General features: G+C 41.3%; 1 protein-coding gene across 1 annotated transcript in view; it reads left to right on the top strand.

Moving 5' to 3' along the window:
- Window positions 1-15,513, top strand: part of LOC136360575 (melanopsin-like) — a 36,855-nt gene that overhangs the window by 11,333 nt on the left and 10,009 nt on the right. Inside the window, exons 2-7 of the mRNA XM_066317930.1 lie at window positions 4,920-5,062; window positions 6,792-6,925; window positions 8,439-8,642; window positions 9,033-9,204; window positions 11,009-11,164; window positions 12,239-12,346. Coding sequence (XP_066174027.1) covers window positions 4,920-5,062; window positions 6,792-6,925; window positions 8,439-8,642; window positions 9,033-9,204; window positions 11,009-11,164; window positions 12,239-12,346 — 917 coding nt within the window. The remainder of the gene's footprint in view (window positions 1-4,919; window positions 5,063-6,791; window positions 6,926-8,438; window positions 8,643-9,032; window positions 9,205-11,008; window positions 11,165-12,238; window positions 12,347-15,513) is intronic.

Genomic DNA, 15,513 nt, shown 5'->3' with positions numbered 1-15,513 from the left:
TCAGCAAAGATACCTAAGAACTGTTTAGTATTTTTCTTTTAAATTTTCAGGTGTAATGGTATAGACAAGATTTTGAACAGCAAATCAGACTTCTATGTTGTGAATCCATGGAGCAGTTCAACACAGGGAGGCTGCTGTGCTGTTAATTTATTCCCTTGTTAGTGCACATTAATCCTCCATGTAAGCAAGCCCTTCCTTAAGCTCATTTCAGTGGAAATCAGTTCCACAAGATGAGCTTGCACCCATGAGCAAAACCAGAGGGTAAATAAAGCTTTGGATAATCTTATATCCACCTAATGCCAATCATACAACCATTTCAGTCCATTATTTTCTACCCCTACCCATTGAAGGGGACATGCCCTTGCCCTCCTTTTTTAACATTTGTTTTTCTTTTGCATTACTTAATTAATTTTGTCTTCTTTATTACTCTTAGCATCTGAAAAGCAAAAACAGATGGCTCTATTTATTTAGCCATAATTTTATCACTAAAAATCAAATTACAAAAGCTTTCCTAGAATGACTTTCCTCATTTGTTTCATGTTTTCCATCTTTATTTTGGGAGAAATATGGGAGAAAGTTTATTTTTATATCTAGTGCTTGCTTCCTTTGCCAGATAGTTGAGGGACAGCTGTTAATTGTTTACCCTCCATTTGCCTGCAGATCTGTTAGCTACCCTGGCAGGAAAGCCCTCCAAGCAGCCACATAGGTGACAGTGTTTTGATGCTATAGTCGCTTCATATATAAGGGTAAGGCCACATGATAATTATGTGAGTTGTCAGGTCCTCCAACAGCTCATAGAGTAAAAATGCAAATGATTGTGGCATTAATTCAGAAGGAGTCAAACAGAGTGAGCACAGGGTTGGCAAGTACGCCAGAAGCTGGCCCTGGTGCAATTACTGCATCTTTATGGGCTGCTTGTTTACACTTGGATTTTTGACCGAAACAATCAGTTCATTCTGGATGGTGCCTTTGAAACGTTCACTCAGAAAATGGGTGTCTCTTCAGCAGAGTGCTCAGGATTCTATCCCAGGACCAAAATATAGAGGGAAGCAAAGCAAGTCTGGGGGAAAAATGAACCAGTGAACTCATTTCAAATAAGCACTTGAAAACTTGGCTCATCCATTAAATATTCAATGTATTCATTGAATAAAATGTAATGTCTTCCTTCATTATCATTCTGTTAAATCACATCCTTAAAGAGAAGGAGCAAGACTGAGGCTTATGCAGAGCAGGCTTTTCTACATTACATGTCTGTGATGATACTGAGCACCCATAAACACAGTTGAGATAGGTGTGTTGAATCCAGGTCAGCTGTACATCACCATAGCAGTGTGAAACAGGTGAAGGGAATCTTCTCCCATCGTGTCTTTTAGTTTTTTTAAGTTTTCTCAGTTGCATTCTCAAGAGGTCGAAGTTTGCAGTTAATAAAATAAAAGTGATCTGCTAAAGTATAAAGTCCAAGTATTGCACAGTGTATCTCAGTGACACAAGGTGGATACAAAATCTGTGCTTTACTAAGTCTTAAAGACAGGACCTTCCCCACAGTACAAACTAATGTTTTGCTGTTTCATGGCAGCTGTCACTGACTATTTGATACATAATTTTGGCGCTAAGAGAGGCTATCATAGACATAACACAGTAAGACTCATCAGTGTTTACAGTGAATGCAACCTGCTGAACATAGCTGCTGTGCTGCTTACCAAGGTATCGGGAAACGTTGGTAACAGTTATTTGAGTTTTCTTGGATTAAAACCACTCGTAGTAACCTGGAATATTCTCCTATAATTTAATTGTATTCATACTAGTTGTGGGAAAATAAAAGTTAAAAAATGAAATGCATAGAGTAGTAACAGCTTTTGAGAAGATCTGCAAAAACTAGCTTCTCCTTAAAGCTTGTTATTAGGCTTGTAATTTCTTTTTCATATTTCTAGCTCTCATCTTTATACAGAAAATATTTACACTGGCAAGTATTTAGCTTGTTAATTAAAACTGTTAAAAGGCTAGCTTCTCAGAGTTGACATTGTGGGAAAAAATAAAAAGCCTAAATTTAATTAATATCCTAAAACCTTGATGATAGTGTTACTTGTATTCAGCTGGATGTTATCCTGTGCGGAGGACGGGACTGTATTTAAAAAGCAGCATTTATTCACCAGAGAAGATTTTAACTTCTCAACCTTAAGAGTATTTTAATCTTTAAATTTAAGAGCTTTCTATTGTGAAAATATGCCAAATTGGTGAAATACATTATGTGAGTAAAATGTTGAATACATTCTCCTTGATTAGCCTACAGCTATTTGTACTGGTTTAGCCTGTTTTGTTTAGAATTTTTCCATCAGTTTAATGAAATTATTTTTTACCCAAGTTGAGGTTTTCTATTGAAATGTATCTACACATACACACATAGATATGCACGTTTTTCTTCTCAGATTCAAATGACAGTGCTATAAATGCCTTTGGGTCTTTGTCAGCTTGCCACATTTCATACAGCTTGGATGCCTGCCACATCCTGCTCTCTCAGGGTAACACCAGCAGAGGGAATGAGTAGCTGTCTTTCCATTCAGATCTGAAAGTTATCAGACTGCTATTAACATTGGAGCAGAACTGGCCATGGTATTTCATGGACTCCCCTGGAGGCAAGATCCAAAGTCTGTGTAATCTAAACATCCCTCACTTTAGCTTTGCACTGAGATTGAAGGCTCTGTGTAATCCCTGCTATTTATTGCCTTCCAGATTCCACTTTGTAAGCATCAATAGTTTATATTTCATCCAGTATTGCCAGCAAACTGTAAGCTGAGTTTACAAATGTGTCATGTGAGATATTTTTCAGCTTTTGACACAGCTCACCAACCGCAAATGAGTAAACGGGGCCAAACTGTCCAAGTCAGCTTCTCTTCGGCAGAGAGATAAGGTGAGACACCCTTGGGTGTGAAACTCGTAGTCCGTTTCTCAAATTAATTTCTGCAACAGTGAATTCTCGTATGTTGAAGTAGAGCATAAATCATAGGCAAGTACTACTTTCCCTGAATCACATTTATATAATAGCCATGTATATAACAAACCTCCAGGCAGAGGCAAATCCTTGGCATGCCTAACAGATAAGCTGGAAAGGAAGAAAAAAAATGAACCCTTTTCCTTTCTCCCCAGTTTAGCTTCTTTGGTATGCATTGCCAGAAATGTGGCAGGGTTATAATTCAGTGCACACACACTGCTAAGATTATTGGATTTGAGAGAGGAGAAGAGGCATTACCATATTTTTGCATGCCCAGGCAGCCCTGCTCTGAGAGCATGGTGCTGGCTCTGCCTGGTGTCACCAAACAGCCATGGCTGCCTTCTTTGCTGGGCCACCTCCCCGTGCTCTGCCTGCTCTTACACAGCCTCTCACACCTCTCTCAAGGGTAAATGCTACACAGTGACATTTTTTATTGCTGCCTAGGCACTGGAAATAGCAGTCACGGGTCCCTGGTGCAACCAGCACCAGCAAATGCTGTTTTCCATTTCTCCACACTATTACGGTGTTGTGATCTCTCTATGGTGAAGTGCAATATTGGCAGTAACCATCCTGTCAAGGGTAGAGTCTGTCAGATGATTTGCAAGGCTTGAAAGCACCTTCCTGTTTCAATGCCATAGTTTTTGTACTTTTTACTGTATCACTTCAGTCCAGGGAGCTTTGCTGTCAGCATTTCTGACCCAGACCTGCTACTGTGTGGACACTCAGGTGCAATGAACTTCACCATGCCTCCCTATTGCCAAGTGCAGGCTCCCCAGGGCATGCCCCAGGAGGGTTGCAGAGCTGGGGGGATAAAGCCCACATCTAGGACTCTTGTACAGGGAGGGAGCTGTACTGTGTGCACTTCACAGATGAGTGAGGAATATAAGGCAGAAAAAAGAAGCTGCAGTACAGGAGATGAGGAGGTAGCAATGGGAAAGAAAGGATGTACTCATCATTTTAAAAATGGCTGCTTAAATACAAGTGGTTATCATCACATAGTTGTCATATTAACCTGTTCTGTCACTCAGCACCTCTCTCACAGGCCAAAATCAGCCTTATCACAGACTCCACACATTGCTGAGTTGTGCAGTGGAGAAAGAAGGTGAAGTGAAGCAGGTGCCCAGCTGTGGCAAGGCACCACACCTTTGACTCAGCTCTCCAGGTCTCATTGCGAGTGTGAGACTTAGCTGCTTGTGACTTGGTAAATAAGAATCTCCATGAAGCAATTTGAACTCTTCTCATTGCTAATGCTAATGTGAGCTGAGTGGATTAGCTGTAGGCTGCCTTGCTGCTGAATGTAGCCAGTGATAAATCTGAATTTGATTTAAAAAACCGAAACAGAAGGAGCCTATTCATGTGCTGAAAATACAGGGCAGTGAAAGAGGTGTCAAGACTATTTAATGTATATTTTCTTCCATAGGCAGTGTTAGTGCTGCTGTTATACCTCTCATCTCTTCTCTTTTGCATGGGGAATTTCCAGGTTTTGTAGCACTGAGTTAGTGGATAGTGAACCTGGGGAGACTCAGAGGATTTAATGTTTGTAAGTGTGGGATTTGATATTATTGCTCCTAATACAACCAAACTGTGACAGGTTATTTCTTGCTGTCAGTCTGTGTTGTCAGCCAGTTCTCTGCCCCAAAGTGCAGCAGTTACCCAGAGCAAGTTTTCTGCTCATGCTTCTTTGCCTTTTTTCACATCATCACCATAACTTCCTTAGCTGTCTTTTCCAGTCTGCTTTCTCTGTTGCTCTTTTCTTAAGAGAAAGTCTACAGTCAAAATTATGAAAGCTACCTGATAGAAACTTGATTACTCAGAAGTGTATATTTGGTTTGCACGAGCTATGGAAGTGAATGCCAACAGCCTGAGCCTATGTTCCACCAACTAAGGGTCCCAAATGGGCTAAGCTTTCCTTTTTCCATTTTCCATTCAGGGTTTGAACATGAGTGCCCAGCCACACACTGTGACCAAGGTAGAGATCCCTGGCCATGTTCTTTACACCGTAGGAACGTGTGTGCTCGTTATTGGCTCCGTTGGCATCATCGGGAACCTCCTGGTCCTCTACGCATTTTACAGGTACAGAAATTCCTTTTGTGGTTGATCTCAGTGGCCCTGACTTTCACCTGTGCCCATGTGCAGTCTTCTGCATTGCTTTCCACTTGGATTAAGTGTAATGGGAACAAATGTGGGGGGAAAGAGCGGAGAAGGCAACCCTGCACACATGGAAACACATCCATGAGCATCAATGACAACCTCAGAGTAAATTCCTGATGTTTTAAAGAATCAGATAAAATGAGAAAATGATACCTTGTTCTATAATCAGTTTCCAGTTGAAAGTTTAAAGAATGGTTTAATACTTCTAATGATAGAAACCACAGTCTCACAGCTGCAGACTTCTTCACTTAGTCTGTAGCATTTACAGAAATACTTAAACAAACAGTGACACTCTTCCCAGGAGCCCAGTGGCCCTGATAGGACTAGAAAGGCAATCTGCTACATGAAATGAGCTCATGCCACCTGTGTATTTCCTGCTTCAGGCAGATCATAGGACTTCTGTCAGTTTGTGTCTTCTCTTGGCAGAGTAATAGGCAGCCAAAGCTACTGCAGCTAGACTATGCATAAATCTCATGGAAAAAAGAAACATCTGCCCTCTGTCCCACACTGTGATGATGGATTTCAAAATCCTCCTCACTCACTACTTGCTGTCATTGTGGACAGTGATGCAGTGAGGCCTTACAATGCTAGACACACTAGTGGAGTTATGAACCAAACACTAGTTCTCTATTCTTAAATGTTTAAGACAAATAAATTACTTATTTTGAATAACTGGCGTCTATTATGATTTAGAGAAATTTAATTCCCCGCAATTGTAGATACCTTCATGATTTTTTTAAATGCATCACCAGCTCTATATTTGTCTCGGTATGTAAGTGGTTTAGTTGGTGTAATAAAAGTGTTAAATTGTCAAAGTTGGAAAATCTGCATGGGCAGATTAGCGCCTGGGCATGTAGGAACTCTGCACTCTCTCTTGCCCGGTTTTTGCAGGCAGTTATGAGACCCAAGAATTTATTAGAATTGCAGCAGCACTGAGAAAGCTTTCTCACTTTCTTTTCTAATATTTATCAGCATGAGGAAAAAAAATTCACGTTAGCTGCAAATATTGATATTGCAAAGCACATCAGAAAGGTCTCAGTTGTTTTCCTTGGACAAGCTTTGCTTGCAGACCTCTGTTTTCACGCTCTTTGTGGTGTTTAATGTTGCCTGTTCATCTGCAACTGAGAGTTTTTGTTCTCTCTTATGAGATGTATATAAGCAAAAGCACTTTCTCCAAATCTCTCTGTGTGCTCTGCTCATGCTGTGCACTTCGTAAAGGATCATTTAGTTAGTGGTGTGTCAACCACTTGAGCCCAATTGTGTCAACACGTCAGGTCAGCAATTTTTAATGTATCACCAGAAGCAGATCTGTAATTTTCTTCAGATCTTCCTCATGTGCAGTGCAAGGCACAATCAATGTTCCAGCACTCCTAGGGAACTGCTCTTCTGAACAAATCCATATTTATCAAGACAGCTGGAACTCTCCTTAGCTTGAAGAGGAAGCAATCCATTTTATGGCTCCTGCTCTTTTCAATCATTTTGAAATTACTACAGCTGTAGGTGCAGCAATTGACTGATGATTAGCAATTGATTCACTGCCAGTAACCATCGATTCCAACCTGGACAGTATTTGTTGATGCTAGTAAACAAAGTTCTAAAGTTAACTTTTCACTTTGTCTTTTTAAACCTATGTATTTCTCATGTTTTTAAGCAACAAGAAGCTGAGGACTCCCCAAAACTACTTTATAATGAATTTAGCTGTGAGTGACTTCCTGATGTCGGCTTCTCAGGCACCCATGTGCTTTGTCAACAGCTTGCACAGAGAATGGATACTTGGAGACATAGGTACTTTTCAACACTAATTCACACCTTGCCAGCTTTATGCTGCCTGCAGCCTGTTTCAGCCACAACAGCCTTGGCTTGTGCCATGGATAGAGCAGCACAAATCTCCTGAGTCACAGCCCCAGACATCATCAGTCAGCGTGATGTCACACATTTTGTATTACAGCTGTGATTCCTCTATCTTACATGTTTGGGAAAGGAAGGAGTCAAGATCCACATGTAACCATGTTATCCTTTAGCATATAAGGGAGGTGTTATGGCTGGAAATAGGTAGAAAAGTTTTAGTAAGTTGTAAATAGTTTTTCTGTATCATTATAAGGGCTAGTTTCTAGTTTTATTTAGAAATGTATGTTGATATCCATTGGCATGCTTCTAGGAATCTTATATTTAATTAAGAAGTTTAAATAACAATAGTCATTTGAGCATGCAGAAAATTCAAGATCCTTTTTTCCCAACTGCAAGAAAGAAAAGGTGATCCATGCTGAAATTGTAGCTGAAATGTGGGTATAGCAAGAACCTCAGAAGGCTCAATGCCGTTTGGTGCCCCTCATCCTATTATGGATGAAAACTTGCACTTACTGATGGCTGTACAATGGTGGAGCAAGCCCGGAGACCATGTACTGTTTAGCAGCACAGAAAGGACTCTTCCTTAGTTTGAAAGTATTTTTGAGTCTTGCTCATCCCCTTAGATAAAATCAATGCAAATTATCATGCTGTCACAAATGAAGCATTTGATCTGGCTTGAGTGGGGTTTGGTCCTTAGTTGCAAGTTACTTATATAGACTTTAGAATTCTGCTTTAAGGTTGGATCTGGTATTTTTGCTGCCTGTCATTCCTGGTGGGCTCCTGTCAGTAACTACATGGGGCAATGCAAAATTTCAAAGAATGGATGATCTTTCCACACAGGTTGGTCCATTAAATTCAGAGTAACTTTTTCCATCTGGTAGTGCAGTGCCTGAATGCAGAGGGGGTCAAGAGGTCTGTTTCACGTAAAAAATTTCAGTTCTTTTAAAAAGTACTGCCATTAAATATAGGAGTTGGAGCTATGTTTTACAGCTGGTCTCTTAGTCACCAAATTTAAACCACTTCTACATTTTTAAGCTACATAAACCAAAATAATTTCTTGAACCACCTATCTATCATTAACAGACAGATATCTGCTGCAGCATGTTAAGATCAATCTATTGGGCAACAGTCCAGGAAAATGTAACTTTAATTACATTGGATTTTCTTTGAGGCAGTTTTCCATTGACAAAACATTCCCAGTTGCAGCCTGCGGTGAAGTAGCACTCGTTTAAATACATATATTTGGTTTTGGTTTTTGGATTTTTTTTGTGTTTTTCTAATAAACATTCAATAACAATGAAAATGTGAAGCTAAGAAAATGCTTCTATTGAGAGAAAAGTCCTGAGCAAGGGAAAAAAAAAAAAAAAAGGGGAGATTTGTTACCATGGGCTCTGGGAGAAAGCATGTCTCTTTTCAAGAAATCCCCTGACATTGCCATTTCCTTCTTCAGGCTGTAACTTGTATGCTTTCTGCGGGGCTCTCTTTGGGATAACCTCCATGATGACCCTGTTGGCTATCTCTGTGGACCGCTACCTGGTGATCACAAAGCCCCTGCAGTCCATCCAGTGGAATTCCAAGAGGCGCACCATGCAGATCATCGCCCTAGTGTGGCTCTACTCACTGGGATGGAGCGTGGCTCCACTCCTAGGCTGGAGTATGTTGTCTGCTCTCTCTCTCTCTCCTAGCATTCCCTGTGTGCTAAAGGAGTTTTCTTATCAGTCCTCATGAGGATGCCCTGCCACCATCTGATAGTTTGTTGTTGTAGCACACATTTTGCACTGCACAAACCCTCTGCCCCCTACACCCAGGATGTATTCAAACAGAACAACCTGCAGATGGAGTATAAGGTGTGTACCTGAGAGTTCTGTAGTCAGGACCTCCTCTTTACATGGGCACTCACTTCTCAGACCCCATATTTTGGCTGGCACAGCTCTTGAAGACCATGGATAGAGAACAGGGTTTATTTTAAGCATTTAGTGGTGGGATCAGCACCTGCACTAACTTTGGGTACATGTGTGAGTAATGTGTTCCATGTATTCCATAGGTTCCTATGTGCCTGAGGGCTTGATGATATCCTGTACATGGGACTATGTAACCTACTCTCCTGCAAACAGAAGCTACACCATGATTTTATGCTGCTGTGTGTTTTTCATCCCCCTGGTAATAATATTCCACTGCTATTTATCGATGTTCCTGGCCATAAGGCGTACTGGCAGGTAAGAAATCTAACTGAAAGAAGTACATATCCCTTTTCATGTAATAGATTTTCTCCATTTCTTTAGCTGAAGAAAAATCTGAATCAAAAATTAGTCTGAATTGAAATTGAAAGCTGTAATAGAAGAAATATTTTTTGCCAATTTAAAACTGGAATGGATGTATGAATTTCAGAGTAGAAGTAGTCATCTCTGGTAATTCTAATCTTATTCCATTGTAGTAATTAATAGTGCATCAGATCATAGGATTGAGTTATTTATATTTCAGATGTGCACTGCAGGAAACAATGTCCTTGTGTATTCCAGCAGTTTTCAGCCTCAAGGGATAATAAAAAGATGTAGCGATGGGGGAATCATCTGCCTTTGAGTAGCTCTGTAAACATAACTGTCCTCATATTTTTTTGACAGTTTTATTTAAGGCAGGCATCCCAAAAATCATTGTGCCTCGCTCAAGCATTACAGCTATATGCATAATAGCTGACTATGCTTGCTCAGATGTTTTTCCCCAAAAAATGTTTGGTCTGTATTTGAAATGAAAAATCAGCAGGGTGTTAGATTTGCAAACTAACATCTTTCTATCAGTTATTTTTTGGCAAATGAGCACATGGCTTATCTTTGGTCTGATCCAACACCAGCTGGTGTTGTGAGTCCTTCCTGCTGCTCAACTGTGTCATCACTTCTGATGGCTTTTCTCTGCTCCTGTATGCAGGCACTTGTTGAAATAATTTAGCTTCATAAGCCTAAATTCTATTTAAAAAAGTACATTTATATATGCCTAAAGTGAAGTTCTTTCTGGATTCTGTTTTTAGGCCTTTGTCTTGGTTTTTATTGTGCTTTGTGTATGCATACTTGATACCAAGCAAAGGAATGCATCCCTGTGGAGCACAGGGGACATGAGCTTTTTCTATGCCTTTTGCAAGGCCAGGCTGGATGGAGCTTTGAGCACTTTGGTCTAGTTGAAGTTGTCCCTGGTCATGGCAGGAATGTTGGAACTAGGTGATCTTTAAGCTCCCTTCCAATCCAGGCCACTCTATGTTTCTATGATTCCATTCTATATTTACAGTGCACCAGCAGGGACTTTGTTGCCCTGCTGGCTGGTGATTAATGTCTTCAACCTGAAATGCATCTCCATTTAACAACACTAACATGTAAAATTTGTTGTTTCTATGCTAAAGTATATAAAATGCCTAACTATATAAAACTTTTTAAAATAAAATGTGGGGTGATTGGTGTGAGAAGAGAATTTGATTTTTCAGGACAAAAATATTAGGACCGTCTGTTGTACCTCTCACTGAAAATAACTCTTTAATAAATAAATCTGCAACCAAGTAAAAATGTCATTGCAGGTGTTTGGGAGAGGTTTTTTAGAGCTGTCAGGACATTCCAGCATGTGTTACCTCAAGAATTGGAATTGCTGCAAGCTCTTCCTCCCTCAAAAAGGAAAAGACATAAGACCTGACTTTCCCATCCAGCTGTGCCTTTTCTTGCTCTACCTCTAAAAGCAATGAAGCGCAAGGGATACAAATTTCTGTATCTTTGCAGCTGGAAACCCTCCTTGTGTTAAGGTCAAGGGCACAGCAGTCCTGTCCTGTAGTCTCAGGACTATCTTGTGAGTCCTGGCTCAGTCTCACAAGCAAACACTTGCACCCACATTAATTAACTTCTACGGTTTTTAAATATCAGAGGAGAAGAGTTAGAGTGGTGAAATACAACATTTACTTCATTTTGCACATTGCTGAGAACATATTAGAGACCTTGATTTTTCACTGTCCTGCTGAAATATCTTTATTATTTTCCCCCCTCACAGAGATGTTCAAAAGCTGGGGTCCTGCAGCCGGAAATCCTACCTCTCTCAGTCCATGAAGAATGAGTGGAAGCTGGCAAAAATTGCTTTTGTGGTCATCATTGTGTTTGTCTTGTCCTGGTCTCCATATGCTTGTGTCACCTTGATTGCCTGGGCAGGGTAAGTGGAAAAGGAATCTTAACAGCAGGGACAATTTGCATAATCATATGCAAATATGATTAGTACTATCATCCACATGAGGCAAATCTCCTTTTGAATGGGTCTAAAATAATTGCTACATTAGAGGTGGTACTTCAGTCTTCACTATATCCTTGTGAACAAAGACAGAAAAGGGATTATTTATCTATATATTTTGAAACTGTTATGACTTTTTAATCTTAATATTTGGTACATGATGTTTTCTCTCCCACATGATGCTTTCTTTGCACAAATTGGAAGAGTTACTTCCTTTATTTTCTAATACCCTCCTTACTTCTATACACTGCTGTTTCTCCACCTGTTCTCCACTGCAAAGGGACCTGGTGTCTTCTCAATTCATGTTCTACTCTTCAAGGCCAGGCTGGATGGAACTTTGAGCAAGCTCATCTGGTAAAAGATGTCCTTGCCCATGGCAGACAGGTTGGACTAGATGGTCTTTAAAGGTGTGTTCCAACCCAAACTATTCTGTGACACAGTGGCATCAACTGTGCTTATGTTGCATTGACATTAGTCACAGTTGACTGACTGTGGGAGCTTAAAGTCTAGGGGGAAATATTGGTTTCAAACCACTTCCAGTCCTCTCTTCCTTCTGCAGTGTTTGGAACTGAGTCACTGACACATATTACTGTGCAGCACACATGCTACTGCTGAAAGATTTTTTAGGTTTGATTCTCTTTTCTTTTCTATCACTGTTCACTTTTCCCGGGTGGCCACAATGAGGGTTCTTTTGTTGGGATTTTGGGTGGGGTTTTTTGTCTATTGCAGAAAGAAGGATGTGACTCTTTGTGTTCCTAATCTTCCTAAAATTACTTGCTGCATGTCTTGGATCTTCTCTAAATGAATGAAACCAAGTACATGCTGTCAAATTCAAGTATTTCATCTAAGCAAAGAAGTCTTAAATGAATCAACTTTACTGGTGTATTTCTTAAAAAAAATAACAGCGCAAAACCAATTTAAAAGAGTAATATATTTTAGTAATGTAGCATCCGTGTAATCCGTGCCATAGCTGTGTGTAATGTTTTTGTTTTGTTTTAGTCGAGGCAACAGCCTAACACCATATTCCAAATCTGTGCCAGCAGTTATTGCCAAAGCTTCTGCAGTCTACAACCCCATCATATATGCAATAATTCACCCACGATACAGGTACAGTAAATATATAGGTATGTGTATGTATAACTGTACATGCAAATGTGGATCTTTTGCACAGCACAAACTACTCTCATTTCTTCAGCCTCACCCTGTGCAGTGCATGTTCTTGTGCTGACCAGGTGCCTGATGGGCTCGGGGTGGTCAGCCCCAGATGGTAAATGACAGCTCCACATACGGCCTTGGGAGTGGCCAGAAGAGAAGAGTCTCTCCCTTCACCGTTCTTCTCCGTCAGAGCCCTGCTCTGTCCTGTGGAGCTGCACAAAACTGTGACTGACAGCCACTACTATCTATGTAGATAAAAGGTCTCAACCAGAGAGGCTCAAAAAAATCACATCCTTACCAATTTAAGCAGCTATATGTCCTTATGTTCAAGGTTTGGTTTTCTGAAGCATTTTTTCACAAAAAAATTTGAAGCACTGGCAGCAAAAAATACTTTAATATATAAGTGATGCTGTGTCAAAAGTTCTGAGAAAACACAGGGACGCCGTGGTGGTAGATGTGTAAATGTATAAATACCACTAGATGGCAGGGTTAGTCATTGGTATGAGGGTTGTTTCACCCAGGACGTGGAAAAGCTGATAAATTCTATTGCCTGATAACTAGGACTTGGGAGCCGGAAACTGAGTTCATGGTTTAGGATGACTGACCCGTGACAGTGTGGTTGTAAGAAAAGTGAAGGTTTCTCAGAAGGCTGGTCAAAACATGCTCGAAAAGGGTGAAAACCTTTCACCCTATGATGCTATAGAATCAAAGAATGGCTTGGGATGGAAGGGACCTTAAGTATATCAAGTTCTCACCCCCTGCCGTGGGCAGGGACCCCTTCCACAAGACCAGATTGTGCAAAACCCCATCCAGCCTGGCCTTGAGCACTTCCAAGGATGGGATATCCACAGCTTTTTTGGGCAGCCTGTTCCTGTGCCTCACCAGCATCACAATAAATTTCTTCCTAATATCCAATCTAAACCTTCCCTCTTTCAGTTTAAAGCCATTCCCCCTTGTCCTATCCCTACATGCCCTTGCGATAAGTACTTCTTCAGCTTTGCTGTAGCCCTCATTCAGGTATTGGAATGTGCTGTGAGGCCTGCCCAGAGCCTTCTCCTGGCTGAACAGCCCAACTCCCTCAGCCTATCTGCAAAGGAGAGGTTCTCCAGCCCTGGTTAGGTTCACAGCCTCCCTAGGACTTGCTGTGACAGATCCATGTCCTTCCTGTGCTGGGACCCCAGAGCTGGTGCAGCACTGCAGGTGGGCTCTCACCAGAGCAGAGCAGAGGGGCACAGCAGCCTCCCTCTCCCTGCTGGCCACGCTGCTTTGGATGCAGCACATGATCCAGGACACGACTGGCTTTCTGGGCTGTAGGCACACACTGCTGGGTCGTGTCCAGCCTCTCCTCCATCAGCACCCCCAAGTCCTTCTGGGCAGAGCTGCTCTCAGTCCATTCTCTGCCCAGCCTGTGTTTGTGCTTGGGATTGTCCTGACCCACCTGCAGCACCCTGCACTTGGCTTTTAGAACTTCCTGAGGCTCCCAAAGGCTCCTCTCTCCAGCCTGTCCCAGTCCCTCTGGATGCAATCCCTCCCCTCCAGCGTGGCAGCCACCCCACACAGCTTGGTGTCATCACCAAACTTGCTGAGGGTGCTCCAATCCCACTGTCCATGTCCCCGACAGTGATGTTAAATGGGGCTGGTCCCATCACCCACCCCTGAGGTCACCACTTGTCACTGAACTCCACCTGCACACTGAGCCACTGACCACAACTCTGTGAGTGTGACACCCAGCTGACTCCTTATCCACTGAGGGGTCCATCTGTCAAATCCCCATTTCTCCATTTTTGAGATGTATTTTGTACGAAAATATCTGCTATCATAACTAACAACTTTTTTGCATCCTCCAAAAATCATCTGAGTTCTTTGAAGTCTGCAGAGCATTTTAGTTTAGAGTAGGAGAATGCCTTGTTTGTGATGGGTTGCAGAAGTTCAATGGGAAGTTTTGCATGCCTGGCTGCTGTGTTTAGGACCCATTATTTGTTTTTGAACCAGAGTTGTGTTCAGTTTATTATTTTTGCGGGGAATAGGTCACCCAGAGAAGCTGTGGATGCTTCCCTGGAAATGTTCAAGGCCAGGTTGGACTGGGCTTTGAGCAGTCTGGTCTAGTGGAAGGTGTCCCTGCCCATGGCATCAGGCTTGGAACTAGATGGTCTTTAAGGTTCCATCAAGACCCCTTCCAACTCACACCATCCTATGGCTCTGTGACAGTGAACTGCTTCAGTCTTTTTCCCCTCAGCATGGGCTTAAGACTGCAAAGAAAAATACTGGAGTCCACGAGCCTTCAGACATTTTCTTAGTAAATATCTTGTTTTATTTTGTTCCCCCTGCTTTCTAATCTGTATTTCTCGGTAGATCAACAAAAGAAATTTTTTGGACTTGTTGTGAAGACATTTCATACACTTGGGAGCAATCCAGTCAGGAAAAGAAGTAATGTTGGGTCCCTTGTGATGAATCAAGAATGCATTTTCAAAACTGAAAAAACCCTACACTGACACTAATAAGTCAGTTGGTAGAAATATGTTGGCAGGACCAATTTTTCTTGAACAGTGAATAATGAATATATATGTTAAGGTTATTGTTTCTGGAAAATTTCCAAATTTTCTAATTATTCACATTATGCCTTGAAAGTAATTTATTCAAGCACAGATAAATAGGCCAGTCTGTTCAGACCAAAGGGCTAAGGGTTTGAGCAGGGGATAATTTGTCATTTTATATTGGAACTACTGAATCAGATTACATCTTAGTTACTTTCCAAATTTTTCAAGAAAGAGGCATCCAGAAATCAGGATCAAAAGTGTTGAAATCAGGTTCAATCCACTAGCAAAGAAAGATGGTTTTTGAACAGAGAAATCCTGACACTTCATCTTAACATTCCAACACAATGAAGCCTTTTTGTAGGGTTTCCTTACCTTAAACAAGGGAGGAAAAATATATTTTAGTGAATGTAACTGAAAATGTAACCTTTGTGCTTGCACTTGGCTTCTAAGAACTGGTTTGAGAATTTGTTATATTCCTCCTCACCTACCCATCCCTCTGCCCACCCATTCCCCATCAGCAGAAAGGAGAAAAACACCTCTCACTAACAGGGCTCACAGGAAGTAACAAATGTGAAGAATGCA

Source organism: Sylvia atricapilla, chromosome 4, assembly GCF_009819655.1.
Source record: "Sylvia atricapilla isolate bSylAtr1 chromosome 4, bSylAtr1.pri, whole genome shotgun sequence".
Lineage (NCBI taxonomy): Eukaryota > Metazoa > Chordata > Aves > Passeriformes > Sylviidae > Sylvia > Sylvia atricapilla.
Note: the sequence above shows the minus strand (reverse complement) of the source record. Positions and strands in the feature narration are given on the sequence as shown.